Source organism: Rhinichthys klamathensis, unplaced genomic scaffold (assembly GCF_029890125.1).
Source record: "Rhinichthys klamathensis goyatoka isolate OS25496 unplaced genomic scaffold, OSU_Roscu_1.1 h1tg000304l_1, whole genome shotgun sequence".
NCBI lineage: Eukaryota > Metazoa > Chordata > Actinopteri > Cypriniformes > Leuciscidae > Rhinichthys > Rhinichthys klamathensis.
Window position 1 is genome coordinate 4881 of NW_026606823.1, and position 21777 is coordinate 26657.

A 21777-nucleotide genomic window follows, 5' to 3' on the forward strand; every position below is an offset into this window, starting at 1 on the left:
GCAGCCGACACTGACAAAGAAAGGCCTGTTTTTTTTTGTTAAGGATTTGTTTACTGTGTGTGATTCATTTAATGGAAAGCACATTCACTGCTAGTTGTCTTGCTGTTAATTTAAAATAAACGTAGAGCAAGTAGCTAATCAGTGTCTGCTCGTTTATTCAAACTAAGTTGTCCTATAACAGACAAACGTCGCAACGCCCCCATATTCAAATAAATTGATTAAAAAATTATAGTTTTGAAGAGAATTGTATATGCCAGTAGGAATCGTTTAATGCTTTTTAATGCCATTTAAGGCCTTAATTCTCACAAAATCCATTTAAGGACTTTTAGTGCTTTTTAATGCCCCGCGAAAACCCTGTCAATGTTTTTTTTTTTGGAAACCCCCGATTTGGGGATTCTTGGATGAATAGAAAGTTCAAAACAGCAGCATTTATTTGAATTTTTTTGCAACAAAAATGTTTTTACCGGTCACTTTTAATCAGTGTAATGCATCCTTAAAGTTAAAAAAACTTTCTTTCTCTTTTCTTCATTCTAATTTTTACTGACCCCAAACTTTTGAACGGTATTGCACATTGAAGGAAAGAACTGAATATCGCAGAAACTTGAGGGGAAATGTGGGGGAGATTGTAAGACTACTTGTTAAATAGTTAAAGAGGAACTGGAACACAATAGGCTGATCTACAAGATAAGACTAAAGATATCCTAGGCCACACTAAAGGTTTAAAGCTGCTGCTTCAGACGGTTCCTATCTGTTGTTGTGAATCTTTCATATTTGAAAGACAAGGTTACTGGAGCGGAAATCAGATTTGGTTCAAAAGTCCTGGGTTACTGTGTTCAGATATCACCCAGCTTGAGTAATGTTAGCCATCACTGTAAAATTCACAACAATCAAACTGTAACCTTGAAGAAAGACTCATTTTCCTGTTTGCTTTTCTCATTGCATAACTATCTTTCCCTTCCTGTGGAAGAAGAAAACAAATCTATAACACAGTCAATCAAAAAGTAGACAGAAAAAACTAGGGATGTGCAAAAGTCATAATGGCCTAGTGCGTGTGAAAGGCTAGTTGTTTTTAAGGAAGCCCGATATAATTAGGCTGATTCATGTCAAATACACACCATTATGGCACATTCTTGTGTTCAATAACAGCTCGATGAAGTGCAACAGAAAAAAACAGAACTGGTCTCAAGAGATGTTTTTAAAACAATTTTCACTCCATTGTTATGTGCGCAATAGACCTGCCCTTTAATTTCACAAAACCATCCTAGTCCACACAAAAAACAGAGACCTACACTTTATAACAAAACAGCTGACAATAACAGAGAAGTTAAACAGATCTACTTTCAACAGCAAATTTCAAGAACAATTACTATCTATCTATCTATCTATCTATCTATCTGAAAAGTATATATATATATATATACATACACTCACCGGCCACTTTATTAGGTACACCTGTCCAACTGCTCGTTAACACTTAATTTCTAAGCAGCCAATCACATGGCGGCAACTCAGTGCATTTAGGCATGTAGACATGGTCAAGACAATCTCCTGCAGTTCAAACCAAGCATCAGTATGGGGAAGAAAGTTGATTTGAGTGACTTTGAACGTGGCATGATTGTTGGTGCCAGAAGGGCTGGTCTGAGTATTTCAGAAACTGCTAATCTACTGGGATTTTCACGCACAACCATCTCTAGGGTTTACAGAGAATGGTCCGAAAAAGAAAAAACATCCAGTGAGCGGCAGTTCTGTGGGCGGAAATGCCTTGTTGATGCCAGAGGTCAGAGGAGAATGGCCAGACTGGTTCGAGCTGATAGAAGGGCAACAGTGACTGAAATAACCACTCGTTACAACCGAGGTATGCAGCAAAGCATTTGTGAAGCCACAACACGCACAACCTTGAGGCGGATGGGCTACAACAGCAGAAGACTCCACCGGGTACCACTCATCTCCACTACAAATAGGAAAAAGAGGCTACAATTTGCAAAAACTCACCAAAATTGAACAGTTGAAGACTGGAAAAATGTTGCCTGGTCTGATGAGTCTCGATTTCTGTTGAGACATTCAGATGTTAGAGTCAGAATTTGGCGTAAACAGAATGAGAACATGGATCCATCATGCCTTGTTACCACTGTGCAGGCTGGTGGTGGTGGTGTAATGGTGTGGGGGATGTTTTCCTGGCACACTTTAGGCCCCTTAGTGCCAATTGGGCATCGTTTAAATGCCACGGCCTACCTGAGCATTGTTTCTGACCATGTCCATCCCTTTATGGCCACCATGTACCCATCCTCTGATGGCTACTTCCACCATGTCACAAAGCTCTAATCATTTCAAATTGGTTTCTTGAACATGACAATGAGTTCACTGTACTAAAATGGCCTCCACAGTCACCAGATCTCAACCCAATAGAGCATCTTTGGGATGTGGTGGAACGGGAGATTCGCATCATGGATGTGCAGCCGACAAATCTGCGGCAACTGTGTGATGCCATCATGTCAATATGGACCAAACTCCCTGAGGAATGCTTCCAGCACCTTGTTGAATCTATGCCACGAAGAATTGAGGCAGTTCTGAAGGCAAAAGGGGGTCCAACCCGTTACTAGCATGGGGTACCTAATAAAGTGGCCGGTGAGTGTATTTATTAATAATATAAAAGAAGATATTTTATATAGTTACTAGTTAAGCTTAAGTTAAGATCAGAGAAAAAGTATAACAAATAAAAATATACATGCACAAGAATGTCATATACTAGTGGTTTTTCAATATATAAGAAAATATATAGATACAATGCTCAAAACAGATGATCTCAAAAAGCAGAGCATCAAACACTCCTATATTTCCACAGAATCATGGCACTAAAAAAGGCAGTTTGACACGCAGGCCTCGGAGGGAAGCTGGAAGTGTTTGTCAGGGTGATGCTGCTGAATCACAGGGCAGACAGTGTCTCTCTTTCTATTAGTTAGCTGAGCTGAGGTATGGTGAACTCCAGGGAGGCAGATAGATGACGCAGTTTCACTCCGATCATTCTCCCTGCATGCGGTCGCTCCAGGAACACACGAGATTAAGAGATGCAATTAACTGTCACAGACACACAAGTCACGGGCTAAGACAACACTCATGAGATTGCTCCATAAATTTCACCGCAAACAAGCCGAGCAGGTTAGCGAGGGAGAGGACGCTAATTCGGTTTATGAAATGTTCATAGAGCCAGTGGATGAAGGATGTTGCAGCTGTGCCCTTTTGTGGTTACATGACTGATTATTTTCACATTTGTGTCAGATCATTTAAGCACAGATCTAATCTACTAACACAATTGCATGCAAGATACAGTTGCTAAAAGCAAATGCACCATTCTTTCAACTAATAATATCTCTACCGTTTGTGTTTGCAGGAAACATGGTGAGCAAGGACGCTGGTAAATGCATGCTCACCAACTCTGAGTCGGACTCAGAGGCAACAGCGGCCTCCATGGCCCTGGAGGTCAAAGGATCGTCAGACGAAAGCCGACATGTGCGCAAGCGCAACAAGGCCCTTCAGGTGCGCTTCAAGGACATCTGCGAGGCCCAGAACGAACAGGCCGCTGCTGCCCGAGGAGGGAAGCCGCTCTACAAGGTGGCGTACCGCAAGTACATGACCGTCCCAGCTCGCCGATCAATTCCCAATGTCACCAAAAGCACTGGAGTGCAAACCTCACCGGATCTTAGGAAGCGTTACCAGACTTTTCCATTTGAGCGAAAGAAAGGACACACGGTCAAGCATGCCGCTGCGGTGGAGAGCTGTAAGGACCAGGACGATGGGTTTGTTATTGATGTGAAGAGGGCGAAAGCTACCGTGGCGAGCAGTGAGTGTGCTCCCTCTCATAATCTGAGGAAAACAAAAGCATTGATGCACACCAGCAAGTGCGTCGCAACCATAGAGCAACATCCGCAAGCCAGGGAGTGTCTGGAGAGAACGGACGGGCCGTGCTCGGACGCTCTGGTTCTTCCCTGTCCGACTGATAGGACCATAGCGGGAGCGGACCACTCGGACTATCAGATGTGTAGCGTCAGAAGTAAACACAGTAAGGGCTTCCGGAGAGACTCCGAAACTCTTGATCGCTCAGGCAAGCTGCAGTTGCTGAACTCTGGGGAGAGCGCTGGGAATGTTCTCCAGGATTCCTCCTCCAAAGTGACGGGACCCATCGCGTGGAACTCCCTCACGCAGGTGGAGTGCTTGGAGAGTCCAACCGAGCGCAGCAAACGCAAGGCTGCACTGCAGCTCAACGGCCTGCAGTCACAGACGCTCCCGAGGGCCAGTTGCACTACGCAGGTCCAGTGCCACGTGGGTACACTGTCCGCTCGACCGCTGCGGGCCATGGAGGAGGCGGCGCCCGTGACTTCGGTCTCCTCCACAGCCGTTCCCATGCCGGCACCTCCGTGCAGGGGCGTCACGGTAGCGGGGACTCTACGGACGGATAATGAGGCGTGCAAGCAGATAGTGCCTGTCAATCAGGATGGGGATGTTAAAGCGCAGCTCCAAGCCATGGAAAACATGATCAGCTCCAGTCAGGAAACCATTAAAGTGCTGCTGGGTGTCATTCAGGAGCTGGAAAAAGGAGAAGCTCATAGAGAAGGGTAAGACGCTGTACATTAACCGGCATGCAAATAGTAACCGCAGAATTGCACCAAGCAGAAATGTATTTCCATACACGTTTCCCCTAAGATGTCAACTGCAATGTGTTGAAAGCACCAACAAGCTATAATGCACATTGTTCAGAACGTTTATTTTCAGTTATAAATGAGATACAAGAAACACACACACAATAACATTGGTTCTCAAACTGACTGCTACAGTAAGTCTAATTAGAATGGATAAGTTCATCTTTGGTTGGTTAGCAAGTCCTTAAATTGTGTGCCAACAAAATTGCATTTTTACGCACATTTACCCAGACATCCACATCTCATGCAAAATACAGTGTGTTGAAAGTGCTAACAAGCTGCAATGCACATTGTTCAGAAAGTTGACAAAAAGATGGATCACTTTGCCTGTCTCTATACATGCATGGGATACAAGAAACTATTTCGACACTTTACATCAGTCCCAAGTATTGTTTGGTTCTCAGACTGACTGCTATAGTAGGTCTAATTAGGATGGATAAGTGCATCTTTGGGTGGTTAGAAAGACTTTAAGAGCAGCACTCTTTTTCATATTGACTTTTATCACCTTGGACTCAACCTGGGAAATTTGCCGGAGGCCTTCTAAATACTGTATAGTACTAATGATGCCAAACACCTTTTACTTTCAAGAGCACCTATTTAATATAACAACTGAATGTGCTCCATTTCAGGGCAGATACATTAAGCAATGACACATCTTTTTAAGAGAGAAGAGAAAGTTGTAGAAATGCAGAAATACCTCACAAAGGAGAGAAAATGTCACAGTGTATTTGGACAAAAAGGGAAATTTTGTTTCCCAGGATTATTTACAAGCATAACAGCTGAATATTTACAGTCAGAGGCAAATCAATGACAAACCATCTCATTCCCACAGCATGGCATCATGCAAATCTCCCTAAACTACCACTTTAAAATATTCCAACACCACATTTATCTTTAACCCATCCAGCTAGGCATAACATACTGATTATTTCAGCATTTACACATTAAGTGAGCCCCTTATGAGGTGAGTTTGCATGCAATTTAGATAAACACTATGATATTACAAGACTAAATCCAATGTTTGAGGCAGGTTGGGTTAAGTGAGGAAAACTTTAGTTTGCACAGGAAGCAGACTCAATCTCCCGCATATCCACACACATATTTCCCTAAAGATGCTTTGGGATGTAAGGACTGGAACCCTGCCAGGATAGTGATTATAAACGGCATTAATTACCCGCAAGACTACATGTCTACTTTATATAGTTGAAGCACAATTAAGGTCACAGAAAGAGGATTTTATAAACAACTGATCCAGAGGACGACATCATCATCATGAGGATGTTTAGAGATCCGCTCAACCACAAACTGAGATTCATGGGACAATGGACCACAGCCTGAACAAAAAAAAACTTATTTTGCTATATATATATATATATATATATATATGCATTATCCGATGCCTTAATAATTTTAGCGAGAATTTATAAAGCCTCAGTGTATAAGCACTTATATAAACGTCTAATGGTACGCTTCACATAAACAAATAAAGCTCAGCCTAGGTTTCAGAGAGGATATCATCTAACATAACCTCAGCAAATGCCTCAGAGGTTTCTTATGGATAATACTTTTGCAGATATTACACTTAAAGTAATATTTTAATGTATTTTCAGGGCAGAGTTTTCAATTCCCCAGCTCAGGTTTGAGAAAGTGCATTTTCCTGCATTCAATGCAGAAACAGTTAATGCTTGTGTGGATACGCAACATTAGTCTCATTCCACACACTCAGAAATGTCATTCTCATGACAAAAGACAGGCGTTGTGTGCCTTGAGGGCGTAGGTGAATGTATTCATAATTACATCTGCTACATTACCGCTGGCGTGATGTAGTACTATCTTTTCAATGTGTTCAAAAGCATGCTGCAGACAAACACACATGCAAAGAGGTGTTTGACTCAAAAAGTTGCAACAGGATCAAAGGGAATGCTAGCGGTTGTGTAGCTTAACTGTGTCAGTTCCAAAGTAAAGTATAAAGCGTGGTATGTATTACTTAATGATCAAAACAAACATTAATCCTCTGGGGACCAAGGTGTTTTTGGGGTCCTTGAGATGTTTTGACATGCCCTGACATTTGTGCTTTTTCAGTTGCTTATAAACATATTAATGGCACAGGTGAAATTACACTATTTAGCACAAACAGGGCTACCATCATATGTGAGCAACATGTATGTATATGTTTGTATTTTTGAGAGAATATTGTTTATGCATGGTTATTGAAAAAACTAAACATTAAAGTTTCTGAAATAAAGCCACAAAACACATACTAAATGTGTGTCCACAAGACTTTTGACTAATGGAAGTTGTGGCCTAGAGTTTTTGCTTCAAAATGATCTGAAAATCATCCTGCCTAATCATTCACATAACACAATAGATTCTTTTAAATTGTGAAAAACATTTTTTTGTTAGCCAAGGCAATATGCAAATGGCCCAACCCCATTGTGAATAATTAGGTGGTTGAGAAGACAAAGACCCGCATATTAATGAGCCTTTCATTCAGGTGTGTCACACAAGAAAGAATGCAAGGACAATATACACACACACACAGACACACATACACACACATATATATATATATATATATATATATATATATATATATATATATATATATACAGTATATATAAAAAAATCAAAATATAAATGAAAGTCAAAAGCAAATTTTTAGTCATACCTGGAAACAAATCCTGTTCAAATAGTTTATTTGGGCCATTCTACAGAATTGGTTCAAAGTTAGAGTTAGAAACATCTTGAAAAGAAAATTGTCTTTTTCCATAAATGTCTTAGTAGGCCAATACATTTTATCATACATATTTCAAAGTTAAGGATTCATTATTTTGATATAGCTTGCATTCGAACAAACACTATTCTTAGTTGATTAGTTTATTGACAAAACATACTATATATTTAACATATGAGCAGAAACTGCTAACAAAAGCTTATTTTATGTCTATTTTAGAGTTAAAACTTTATAATCTATCCAAAACTAGTCACACACACACACACACACACAGAAACATGATTCAAATTTAAACAGTAGGCTATTTTTGCGTTTACAGACACTAACGTTATTATATATCGCGATTAGAACAAAGCACAAGAATAAAACACTTACAGTTCAGCTCGCTCCTCGAAGTGAAAATAAACCAGCACTTGTTCTGAGGTAGGTAAATGTCCCAGGATTATTCCTCACAGCCGCGCAAGACGACAGTACATTAATCTGACTAAATATAATGTGTTTACAGAGTTTATATGGGCGTTTACACGTCTCAATGTGTTGCTTCAGATCATTAGCGTTTGAATAGCGCGCGCTCTCCGTGGGCGTGTCACATTAGCGGAATAATGAGATGTGAGAACGATAATGAGAGCGGCTGACACCTCTCTCTTTTTATATAGATTACATAAACAGAGAATATTTATTTTAGTTTTAAATTAGATAATTTAGAAGTACAAACTTAAATGATCATAAACATATATTGCTCATGTCTGGGTGAATAGTATTCGCTGAGTTTTGTTTAAGTTTAGAACCGTGCTCCAGAAAAAAAGTTCACGGACACGGAGAGGCAGAACGCACACCCTGTTTATTTTCTTTATTTTACAAAAGCACAATATTTTATTTCGATTGTAGGTAGGCACATAAAGTAGACATTTAACAGTTTATTTTTTAATATGTCTTAACTCTGTATGACCAGAAATGATGGAGTAGTTTAAGTCTATTTTTCTGCTATGTGAAAAAAATCTGCCAAAACGCACCGGTGCGTTTGCCGTCCCCAGAGGGTTAAGTGAATCATGGAAACAAACAAAAATAACATTTCCTTAAAACATGCAATAAATTCAACAATGTGTTCACACCATGTCGTAATCACCGTAACTTTGAGATGTCAACATGTGACGTTCTACTTGGAGCCGTACAGGTGCAGCGGTCAGGTGGTACAAGTATGAGCTCTCCAAAATATATATCCCAATAATAATAGTATATATTCCAATATTTTTAAATTAATTTTCTATTTTTTATTCATATTAAACCCATGAATTAAATCATTTCAAGAATAATAAATAATCCAAGCATAATTGAGAGTGAGTGAGTGAGTGAGTGAGTGAGTGAGTGAGTGAGTGAGTGAGTGAGTGAGTGAGTGAGTGAGTGAGTGAGTGAGTGAGTGAGTGAGTGAGTGAGTGAGTGAGTGAGTGAGTGAGTGAGTGAGTGAGTGAGTGAGTGAGTGAGTGAGTGAGTGAGTGAGTGAGTGAGTGAGTGAGTGAGTGAGTGAGTGAGTGAGTGAGTGAGTGAGTGAGTGTGAGTGAGTGAGTGAGTGAGTGAGTGAGTGAGTGAGTGAGTGAGTGAGTGAGTGAGTGTGTGAGTGTGTGAGAGTGAGTGAGTTTATCTGCCCACTGATAGGCATACATAAAATATCTAGTGTTGCATGCAACATCTCATCTGGATGACATGTCTATATATCATCATCATAACCAGGCCTCGCTGAAATGTGAGGTGCATACTGCATAAGAATAATTGTTATTTTCTGAACTTAAAAAAAATGGCTGCAAGTAGCTCATCCATACTGAAAATTAGTTAGACATAATAATAACAAATTTGTAACCTAAAGCTTTTAAAATAATTATTCCTGACAGTAACTGTTTATCTCTCCATCTATTTAAATAGTAATCAATGCTATCTGCACAAATATGGAGCCCAATAATTGAGTGTCCTTTGTGGGAGAACTCAACTTGTGTCCCAAAGATCTCTCTCTTTCTCTTTCTCTTTCTCTTTCTCTTTCTCTCTCTCTCTGTATACAACATAATTTACTTCCTTTTTAGATTCCAACACATTGCCTCGCTCCGGAGGGTTCGGTCTGATCACCACTGGCATCCATTGCCTTGTGACAAACATTATTCTGCCCTCCTGTCCAACCCCGGGCTCTCAGCAGCAGTGCTATATATCACTGTCCCCATTAGGCACGGAAACTAGCCTCAGATAAACCCCACGCATCACCAAACAGCACTTCACATGCTCTCATTAGGGGCAAAATGGCCGTCGGTGTCCCGCTCTTTTTCACAATAAGCCCCGCAGTTTGACCTTTTAAGGAAGCGGGTGCAGAGCTCAGGGGTCGCACACAGATCGCTGTTAATGGCCGAGTGGGAGAGGAGCTACTGCCCAAAACCAGGCAGTCTCAGACCAAAAAACAGAGTCAGACTCTCTGAGTCACAGAGGACCAGTGCGTTTCGCTGCACAGTCCATCTGAGGACACGGTTCCTTTTCTGAACGATCAAGCAGCCTCAAATGAGTCTGACTGGAAAAGGGGATCGGGATACAAATGCAAACTCCAGTCCTGTTCACCTCTGACATGAAAGCAATCTAGCCTAATCTCCAGTAAAACAAATTACATATCACTCAATAATGATTTTCATTTCTTTTTTTCAGAGCTGAAAGTGTCAAGTGTCTGATAACCGATACGGAGAAACATTTTTTTTATTTTTTGTTCCATTTTTGCTTTTTGACAATAATAATTTAATTTCTCATCACTGACCCCTGAAGGTGAACAGCCTGCTGAATAAAACTAGTACTACGCCAAATAATAATCAAGTCAAATATTTGTATTATAAGTGTAAAAACAAAAACTATAGGTGTGAGGAAATACTGTAAAATATGGAAATGGTTTGATCATGCTTTCTAAACAAAACAACTATTATTATATTAATATAAAAAATGTCAGAAAATAGAGTTTTTTCGATCTTTGTATTTATCATAATGGCTAATTTGACAAGAAATTCAAGATTATATATATATATATATATTCAAATCATTTTAAACATGAATTGAATCATTTAAAAAAAATAATTCAATAATATAGAACTCAATGGATTAAACAAAATAATGCATTACCAAATGAAATGCATTACCGTCTTAAAAAAATGAATATGGGGTAAATGCATCAATAAAATATATACTGTATAGTAATTCAAATAAAGCATACTAAAAGGGTAAAAAAAATTGAGACAAAACAATAAATCAAGGAATATTCTGGGTTAAAATTAAACACAACAAAAGCATTAAAAACAAACAAAAGAGTTAAAGAGTGGAGAACTTACCACAGTACAAACTCTGACTCATACACAAGTACAAAATAAAACACTGGCCGGAATGTTCCAGTAATGAGAGAAAGAGTATAGTTGAAGAAACAGATTGACAGTAGGAGAGACAGACAGTTATGACAACATGCCTCGTCAGAGCTATTGATCACTCCGTCGGCTTCCTGTCAGTCTGACATTGGCCCTTCATCACGGGACAAGTTGGAGGGGTCGATGGGTCGCCTACTTGCCAGCAAAGCAATTGTTCTGGCGACAGGCGGTAATTACTAATGGCAGCCAAAACTGGAAGTGCAGCTTCTCGAAATTTCTGACCCCACGTCTCCACACAGATGGAGTTGGCAAGACGAAATGTTACCGCCACCGGCAGTGAAAAGATGTTGACGAAAGAATATTTATGATATTTGTTTTAACATTTATTAACATTAGAAATATTCAGCTCAGCAACTCCTGCTCAAGGGAGTAAACAGGGCATATTCAAAGCCAACACATACAAGAGACTAAGAATCAGATGTAAACACTGACTACTGTTCACTGAGAGGAAGGAAAATAAGACTCACTTCAGTTACCAGGCAAAAGATCACCAATATACCTTTAAAACGACAAGCATTACACATACATACAGCTTCAAAGTTTTATATTTACAATTAAATATGCGGAATAAGATATTTATTCTCCTGTCATAAGAACAACATTTTAACCATTAAATGGCTAAGAGACAGAGATCACCGATATTAATTATAACTATTATGTTAGAAAGTGAATGAGATGTTACCGCTCTCGGATTGATTCACTTTTTTAAGGATATTTATACTTCAGTAAGGAAGCATTAAACTGATCAAAAGTGACAGTGAAGACATTTATAATGTTCCAAAAGCCATTTCAAATAAATGCAAAAAGTTTCCACAAAAATATTAAGCAGCACAACTGTTTTCAACATTGATAATAATCAGAAATGTTTCTTGAGAAGCAAATCAGCGAATTAGAATGATCATGAAGGATTTGAAGGCTGTTCTTTTCAAAATTACAATAATATTTCACAATATTACTATTTTACTGTATCAAATAAATGCAGCCTTGTTTAGCATAAAAATCTTACTGAACTTTTGAATAGTAGAGTACATTTATTTGGGCAAACTTTCAAGATAGTCAATAGCAAGACATGTTTTCTAGTCATAATATTCTTATCCCATAATTCACACTGAAAACTCTCATGCACAACTTTGAGCAAGATATGAATTATTTTAGCGCGGTGTTGAAGATTCATCTGGTCAGTGAGTGAGTGCTGACCTGTAAGGCTCAGTCTCAGGAAAGTGCGCTAACCTCCAGTGAGTGACAGTGAAGTGACTATAATGAGATGCATTCTAGTATCATGTATAATTTATTCAGCATTTGAATAACAGTTTTGTTTTTCATGCTGTTAAGAGTGCCGACGTGACGCTGATTGCTGATGTACAAAACAGCGATGAAGTAATTCAGGAACACAGCTTTCCGCTTCAACAAACGTTACACACTTCTGGGCTGATTATAATTTGCTTTGAATCAAATATTTACATACAAAGTTCTACAGCTTAAAAAAAAAAAAAAGACTGATAAAAGTGAGAAACTGGCACTGGTTTAGTTACTGAACTTTCCGTTTCCGCCCCCCTGAGCGCAGCCTGTTTAAGGTGAGGATGATCGCATCAAGCAAATCTCCAGCAGAAATGATATCATCATCCCCTCGGGTCCAACCCAGAGGATTTTGTGAAGGAATCAAGCCGAGGGAAGTGTCTCCATGGTCATTCCTGAGTACTAAAAGCGGCCATGAACTCTATTGTCAGATCATATTCCACGTTCCTCTGCAGGCCGGAGGCTAGTGTGAACATACAAACTACATGTGCAGTGGACATATCTGCATTTATCTCCTGTTGGGCAATGTCAAATCATGTTCCTGTGGACTGTGTACAGGGTTAAAGGTCACAGGGGGTGACAGATTTTAAGCTCACTCCTGAAATGAAGGCTATTAATAGGCAGCCAAGAGGGGAGTATTTTGTGGTGAGCTCAGTGTTACTTAATTAATATTACATATTTTGATAACATTCTAATAATTGATCACAAATAGACTTTATTATTTAGAAAAGATTACAGTTAAATCACAAATATTATACAGTATGGCAGGGGTGTAACAGTACATGTATTCGTCCAGAACCGTCCCGGTACAGACATAACAGTTTGGTGCGTACAGTCAGACTACGAATAGTCCAGCCCGTTCTCATCCCAAGGCATCATACATGTGACGCTTTTGACATTTCGTCGAAATCTTACGCACATGGCATCCTTTAGCATCAATATGAGACGCAGATCCCAAGGCGTCATACAGGTGACGCTCGTCTAAATCCGACGCACATGGCATCCTTTAGCGTCAATATGAGACGCAGAACCCAAGGCGTCATAAACGTACCCTACCCCAGACCTAAACCTACCCATAACAGTGTGTGTTATATTGACGCTAAAGGATGCCATGTGCGTAAGATTTCGACGAAATGTCATATGGCGTCACCTATATGACGCCAAAGGATGAGAATGTGTTGAATAGTCAGTCAGTCACAGGCGATCCACACTCCAATCCAGAAGGGGGCGAGCGCGGTAATGCAACACTGTTTGCTAACCACTACAACAGGAAAAGAGCAGATGATCTATGGACCATCCCAAAACAAGAGTTCGGTAACACTTTACAATAAGGTTCATTAGTTAACATTACTTAAAGGATTAGTTCACTTTTAAAAAAACTTTTGCTGATAATTTACTCACCCCCATGTCATCCAAGATGTCCATGTCTTTCTTTCTTCAGTCGAAAAGAAATTAAGGTTTTTGATGAAAACATTCCAGGATTTTTCTCCATATAATGCACTTTGCTGGGCACCAAACGGTTCAAGGTCCAAAAGACAGTTTCAGTGCAAACTGCAAACTGTTCAAAGGGCTTTAAACGATTCCAGACGATGAATAAGGGTCTTATCAAGCGAAACGATCGCTCATTTAAAAAATAAATAACAAAGTTTAATAATGTCAAATGCTCACCTTGCTCTGTTCTGTGATGCACGTTCGTGACTCTCCTGTTCGAACTCGTTCATCAAAATGAACAAATCTTTTTTCGAGTCATTTGGTTCATTTAACGAACGAAATGAACGAATTGACTCGGAAAAAGATTTGTTCATTTTGATGAACGAGTTCGAACAGGAGAGTTACACAGAACAGAGAAAGGCGAGCATGTGAGCTTATAAAACTTAAACTTTGTTATTTATTTTTTAAATGAGCGATCGTTTCGCTTGATAAGACCCTTATTCATCGTCTGGTGTCGTTTAAAGCCATTTGAACAGTTTGCAGTTTGCACTGAAACTGTCTTTTGGACCTTGAACCGTTTGGTGCCCAGCAAAGTGCATTATATGGAGAAAAATCCTGGAATGTTTTCATCAAAAACCTTAATTTCTTTTCGACTGAAGTAAGAAAGACATGGACATCTTGGATGACATGGGGGTGAGTAAATTATCAGCAAAAGTTTTTTTAAAAGTGAACTAATCCTTTAATGTATTAACTAACATGAACTAGCAATGAACAATACATTTGTATACTGTATTTATTAATCTTTGTTAACGATAGTTAATAAAAATACAGCTGTTCATTGTTTGTTCATGTCAGTTCACAGTGCATTAACTCATGTTAACAAGATTTTAATAAAGTATTAGAAAATGTTAAAATTAACATTAACCAAGATTAATAAATGCCGTATAAGTGCAGTTCATTGTTAGTTCATGTTAACTAATGTAGTTAACTAATGTTCACTAACGAACCTTATTGTAAAGTGTTACCAAGAGTTCAGATGGCACGCAAGAGATTGCTAGTAGCCTACATACGCTGAGTTCAGATTCATTTTTGTGACGCACTCCACAAATTTCACGGAAAGGAAACTGGGAAGGCAGAAAGCGTCATTCTTTTACAAATGCACAATGTATTTGTTTTATTATACACTTTATAGTTTCGTATGATGTATTACTCTTATCTGTATTACCACAAAGTACAGAGTATTTTAAGTTGTTTCCACTGTTATAATGAGACAAAATCATTTGGCATTGTGCCGATTTGTCGTAAGTCTCGCGTGTCCTGGAAATGAGAAGTGTCAGGTGCCGCTTCACTCGCTGTCTCTTCGTGGAAAAGTGAAGCAGGCTCAGATGTAGATGGCACCTTTTCTCCTTCTCGCTCATCAAAAAGCGTAATATTGAACTTAGTGCATCCCCCATGGTCACCGCATGTTAATAAAACCTTTTTATTTTCCTTCAGTACTACGTCTGGGTTTGCTGTATATTCTTGGGTTTTCTCCGATAAATTTTTCACCGGTCCAATCAGCGAACAGAGGGAGTGGCTGAGAACGATGACGTTGAGGTGCGCTAGTTTGAGTTGTAGACATATGTCACGACCAAAAAATAGCGATTAGTTATGTCTGATCCAGAGTGAGACTGTTGAAGTTTAAAACTATTGGATCTAGAGTACCCGCCTTCAAGGAAGTTAACGCTTGTCAATGGAGCGAGACCAGACTCTCTGTACAAATGAAATGTACGAGAGTCTGGTGGGACCAGGCTACCGTTACACCCCTATTATAGGGGTTTATAAAATGTTTATACAAATATTAAAAAATATTACTCCATTTTTGGAATTAATTGTAAAATGCAGTCTCTTGTGAAGTTTCATTTCAGTCAGGATGCTATCTTCCATGACAGCTGCCTATGTAGACGTAAAACCGCAGCACTCACTAGAGCTATACGCCACACGTATCAGCACATTTGACCTCCTGTTATCACACAAACACAGCATCAAAAGCAGCACAATGTTGTGCGTTGACATTTCTGCAGCGTCTCCGTACAGAAATTTCAAGGCCGTTTTGTTCTCTCATTTCTGATTACACTCACAAACACAGTCGGCGTCCTGCGTGTCCTCTGCAGAACGCCGGGTGTGAAGAATGCTAACATCTCTTTCCCACTGCGTGTATTGACCGTGAGCTGATAATGAGGAACGACAGAGTGAACGAGGGAGCAGTGAACGGGTAGGCGGAGCGGCCAAACAGCCTGTGTAATGACTCGTCCTCTCTCTTTATCTCCTCACAGGCTCTCCTATCGGACCGGACAGGACACGGCCAACTGCGACACGTGTCGGAACAGCGCATGCATTATTTACAGGTTGGTTGCTGCATTTTGTTTTAAGCCAGAGCAAGTGAGCATGCTGAGCTTACAAAGATCAACTTCAGCCTAATCACAGCTTGTGTGAGTAATGAGCGAGATAAAGGAGAGGAAATACTCTCGCTGACAGGAATAGATTAAGGACCTTAGTGGGACACCCTCATCACAGAGCACGGGACAACTTTCTATGGATTTAAAGGAATATCTCATTCGAATATTAAGTCATTTTTACTTGAGGCCATGTCCAATCACATCTGCATGATGTTGTGTTTTCTGTGGAATCTGTATGCAGCTCTTTTGCATTTAACAACAGTTCATAAACATTTAAGAAGGACAAGAAAACATCCTTAAAGTACCATAAAAGTGTCCATTAGACTTGTGCAATAAATTCAGTCTTTAAAAAAAAGCAATATGCAAATCTTTATTCACAGACTTTCTTCCCCTCCGCTGTAGCTTAGAGGCTAGAATATTTTTTTTTAAAAATGTATTTGTTGTCTGGTTATTGCACAACAAATATACTTGAAAAGCAGCACTGCAGTGCACAAGGTATTACAACTTTATTTCACTTATTTTAAGTAAACAACTTAAAACAAGAGAATCTGTCATCTACACAAGATAAAATCAACATGAAAAAATATATTATATATATATATATATATATATATATATATAAGGTAATATCTAAAATAATATTAGTTGTGGTCCTCAAGTAATTCTATTCTGCTTTAAGTATTTTTAGATACTTAAATACTAATATTTTTAGATACAGTGATCATATCTGCAGTGTATGAACAATCATTGCATGGAGAAAAAATTGCATAAAGTTTATTCATCAGTAAAAACAACATTATATAGGTTCGGAACGGCATGAGAGAGTCAATAATGGCAACTTTAATCACAGTTGACTTCAGGTGGTCGGTCTACAGCGGCTGAGAATCGGTGTCTGTACTGCAGCACTTAAAGGTATAGATGGAGTTCTTATTCAATAGACAGGACAAACACAAACAATATGACAAAACGCCATCCTATCATTTCAAAGCAGCCGAGTGAACTTAAGTGAGACGCACTCATTCTGCAGGAGGAGCCGGAGCAGAAAAGTGTGTCTGAGTGTGTAAAGGTCAGACTGTTAAGCGCTTCTCAGAGTGTTTTTGTCTCCAGTGGGCGGATGGCCATCTTAAAGTGCAATGAGAGCTGAAGAGCGTGTACATGGGATTCTGGGTAATTGACAGGTAGTAATCGCCAGAGAGCTTGTTTTGCAGAATGCAAGATAACTTACAGAAAGAGTTTCACAAGACTTGAAAGCACATGAGTCACACCAATGACTTCTATATCGCATGTTGTGCTTTTTTTGGAAGAACTAGCCATTTAACAAGCATGCAAACCTGAAAAAAAGATAAATATCCTGCCTAGTTCATTCTGATGTAGCATAAACATAAGAAAATGGCGCTGAGAAGCGTCTCAGAGGACAGCTAAGCAGTGCTGTAGATAGACATCGGCTCTCCTGTGAGAAGATGTGGCTCCCTGCAGAAGACCAGCGACAGACACTATCTAATTTAGCAGCTCTCTTTGAAGCGAAGGCAAGGATTAAACACAATCTAATTACACGCAGCCCAGTCAAAACACTCGACAGGAGAGAGAACCAATCTCTCTGGATGAGCCGAGTGGCAGAAGGAAGTCCTGAAGCAACATGCTCAACAGATCATTGTATTAGCTACCTATCCCATTCATGGCACTGGTTTGATCCGTTTGGAAAGTCCATGCCAGTGCTGCTGTTTATTCGTTAGTTAATAGATTTAATGAAATACAGCACTCTTGTATATGGGGAATATTTTATGCAAGGCAAATATATACATTTATAAATATATTCATAGTAATTTGTTTTATTTTAATGTAGCAATTACATAATTTTGGTCACACTTTAGATTAGGGTCCAATTCTCACCATTAACTAACTATTAACTAAGACTTTTGCTTCAAACTACTAATTACTACTAACTACAACTTATTAATAGTTAGTAAGGTAGTTGTTAAGGTTAGGTATTGGGTAAGATAAAGGGATGTAGAATATGGGCGTGAAGAATAAAGCATTAATATGTGCTTTAAAAGTATTACTACACAGCCAATATTCCAGTAATATGCATGCTTATAAGCAACTAGTTTATTGAGAATTGGACCCTAAACTAAAATGTTACCGTATTTTTTAAGTTAAATTATATTGATATACCATAAAAAAATATAATATTTATATATTATTAAAATATAATTAAATACTGAATTATATAAATATAAATGTATCCATAATAATTTGATTTATTGTAGGTAACAATTACAATAGACTATATGAATACGCAATACATATAATATTAATATATAATAAAACGGTATCTGCATCTTGTGTGTTGTGTGCACGAGTTTAAAAATATGACTTGGCGTAGGCCTACTCTTGTTTACACCGATGGCATACAGAATGGCTTCACATCCACATAAATCATGCTAATAGAGTTGGGTCTGAAGGAGCTAAAGTGTTCTACTTAGCATAATATGGTAGGGAGGAGAAATCTCATGACGCAAAGTGCAAGAGCTCAGATCACTGGTCTTCAGTCTCAGCAGCGGCTCTGAATGAATCCATGTTCGTCGTTCACATCAGGCTGTGTTCCAAACCCTAGTGAGCGGCCTACTCGGAGATTTAAGGCAACACAAGTGAGCATGCAACATGAATGATTCACTTGTTTTGGACAAATTCCAGCCATTGGCACAAGGCAGCGTTGTTAGTGTTAACTAAAACTAAAAATATTAAAATCGTTTTCTGTAATTGAAATAAAGCTGAAATTAAATACAATATAAATAATATTAGATAAAAAGCTTAAACTAAAAAGCTTAACAGAAGAATTAAAAAAGGTTGCATTGGCGTTAAACAAGTTTAAACTGAAGTACAAAAATGACAAAAAATGTATTATAATAATGTAAAGCATAATAGAAATTTATAAAAAAAAGAAAAAGACAAAAAAAAAAAAAAAAAAAATTGCTAAAATGTAAACTAAAATTAAAATGAAAAAATAAAAGATAATTCCAAATATTAATAAATAGTATGATAGAATAAAAATTTTACATGGATACTGGCAAGACAGGAATGTGTGTACCAAAAAAAAAATCATCCAAGAAGGTGGACGAATAGAGATTTGCTCATTATTAATATTCTGATACTAGAGATACTTGAATATCTCTATTTTTGTGCAGCAAAGCATCAAAGAATTAGAACAGCAACAAGTTTGTCAAACTCTATTGTAATCGTTTGCAAATCAAGTCTGTCAAGCAGTATTTGTGCAGCGTACAGAGACGCAGATGTGTAGAGCGTTCAAATCAGCCATGAAAAACACAGACTTGCTTTTCTTGCATTTTCTGTGCTGATTCCATCAGAGTGGGTTCAGATATGGCCAGATGATTTAAACAGATGCATGTTGTTGCTCATGAGGGTTTATTTCAGCTACAATGCCGGTACCCACTTATGCATACAGCAGACAAGACGGCTCGCTGGATTTAGGAGCCGAGCCACTGATTCAAGCTTCAGTTTCGCAGGTTAACCTTCTGCATCCCATCATTTCCTGCATCATTATCCCTCCATCACTCCGTATTACTCCTCTGTCTGGCATTCACTATCTCTGAAGGATCTTCCCATGGCTGACATTCTTAAAGGAATGTTCTGGGATCGATACAAGTTAAGCTCGATCGACAGCATGTGTGTCACAAGATCGATTGCCATATAACTTTGACTCGTCACTGACTGCAAAAAACACACTTGCATTGACACGCTGCAAGCATCGGACGAGTTTAAAGGCTGAAATATGAAGCTTACGTTTTTGTTAAAGCACATCTTCTGAAAGAAATGCATATTATTTGAGTTATAGAGATGTTTAGATCATGCCTTACTGTACCTGTACATTTTGGGAAGGGTGCACGATTTTCCGTGGAAATCTGTTGAACCTTGAACATTGCTTTAAATGTTATTCCTATGAAAAATACTCTCAAACAATTTCAATTAATTTCATATCTTTCCCTCCCTGGGGTGATCGCTAAACTCAGAAGAGGGAAGAGATCGTGCTCCCATAAAAGCGGATATAGGAGCATTCAATTTATTTGAAGTCGAGCTGCTCCGAGCTAAAACTCTTCTTCTGCGTTTTGTTCTCCTGGTAACCATGTCATCACGTTTCATCACACTAGACTGCATTTCCTAATGTGGCTGTCCGGATGGGATTCAGATCTCACAGTCTATTTGGTGGGAAATAACTGCTTAATAGTCAGGGCTTAAAGCGATCGCAAAACACAAATCCTGATCTAACTGTTGGAGACCACAAATTCTGCCAGCCCTAATATTGTTGAGGCAAGCATCATTGTTATTGCTGAAACTCAGGGTTTATGTATTAAGCATCAGTGCATAACGCGTTCCTCCGTTTGTGATATAGACATAAACAATTACTGAACTTGTGTGGACTTGTTTCACCTTGATATGATTGTTCAGTCTCTTCTTTAATGAAACCATTTTGATTCAGTAAACTATACTCCCAGGGGGAAAAAATGCTAAAATTGTACCCTCAAAGCAAAAATTTCAACGTTCAACGTCAAGTCAAGTCAAGTCATGTATAGTGAATTATACAACAGAAACTCTAGCAAAGCAGCTTCACAGTATTAAGAGGAAAGTAACAGAATCAATGATGTAAACATCGAATATAAACATCAGCACCCCCCCTCCCCTCCTTCCTCATCTTCAAAAAGCTGACATTGTGTGACTCAACACCTGTAAAATGATCAGACCGACACCTGTGTTCTCACTGATCTCTCACGATCTGTTCAGAGCTCTTCTGACCAGCCACACACACACACACACACACACACACACAAACACACACAAACACGACGCCGGCGTGGAAATACCATTAGAGCCGAGCTGAAGGGAGTGGAGATGATTACATTACAGAGATGTTTAAACGCTCAGCGCTGAGACACCGGGAGATCTCTCTTTCTCTCGCACACTCTCTCCTCTCCTTTATGCTAGAGTAATGATGATCTCCATGCTAACGCAGGAACTCTGGCTTTATTCAGAGCCGGCTGGTTGCTATAGATACTACGGTGATACCACAGTGAAGCTGGTGGGTGTTGAGAGCGTATTGTGAGTGTGTGTGTGTGCGCGCACACTTTCGAGAGATACGGTTTAATCTGTAGATAAAGCGAAGCAAAGTATGATGGACAGCTGTATTAATACCTTACAAACAGAGAGAGAAACGAGCGAGCAAAAAATAGGAATGCAAGATATATCTGTACAATATATCACAATCTGCATTATTAGAATTTTGTGATTCCTTTTTTTTTTTTTACTGAAAATATATTTTTTGAATATATTCCTTTCTACGCCTGGGTGCAAAAATACTAACCAGCTAGAGATTGGAGCTTTAGATTGTGTGGTGAAAAAGTACAAATTTACAATATGAGCAATCTTGTTTGATTTCAAACTTATGATTTCTGAAAAGAAAAAAAAAGAATAATTACAAAACTGTGGAAAAACTCATGCACCTCGATGTTCTGCGTGATTTCTGGGCTGTTGCTAGGCAGTTGTTAAGGCATTTTGACTGGTTGCTAGGTGCTTACTGTCCCAAAAAAGTCTCATGATCACGTTGTTATGAAGTTAGGATGGCTAGATATGTAAGGGACTCTTTTAAAATGGCCATACCAACGCAGAGTGAAAAACTGTTTCTTTAGTCCAGTTTCTTGGAAAAGATAAATGTTATTTAAAAATGTAATTAATAAGTA

At 38.8% G+C, this 21777-nt stretch overlaps 2 protein-coding genes across 4 annotated transcripts in view; one reads left to right on the forward strand and one right to left on the reverse strand.

Annotated features, from left to right (window-relative positions):
• Positions 1–2808: 2808 nt before the first annotated feature.
• Positions 2809–21777, reverse strand: part of dock1 (dedicator of cytokinesis 1) — a 283215-nt gene continuing 264246 nt past the window's right edge. Inside the window, exon 29 of one of the 3 annotated variants that reach the window (XM_056270649.1) lies at positions 2809–3075. In XM_056270649.1, the coding sequence (XP_056126624.1) occupies positions 3019–3075 (57 nt within the window). In that variant the 3' untranslated portion in view covers positions 2809–3018. The remainder of the gene's footprint in view (positions 3076–21777) is intronic. The other 2 variants (XM_056270648.1, XM_056270650.1) reach the window with 2 other exon arrangements.
• LOC130104181 (inhibitory synaptic factor 2A) overlaps positions 3390–21777 on the forward strand; it is a 29129-nt gene continuing 10741 nt past the window's right edge. Inside the window, exons 1-2 of the mRNA XM_056270656.1 lie at positions 3390–4610; positions 15905–15976. Of these exons, the coding sequence (XP_056126631.1) occupies positions 3394–4610; positions 15905–15976 (1289 nt within the window). The 5' untranslated portion in view covers positions 3390–3393. The remainder of the gene's footprint in view (positions 4611–15904; positions 15977–21777) is intronic.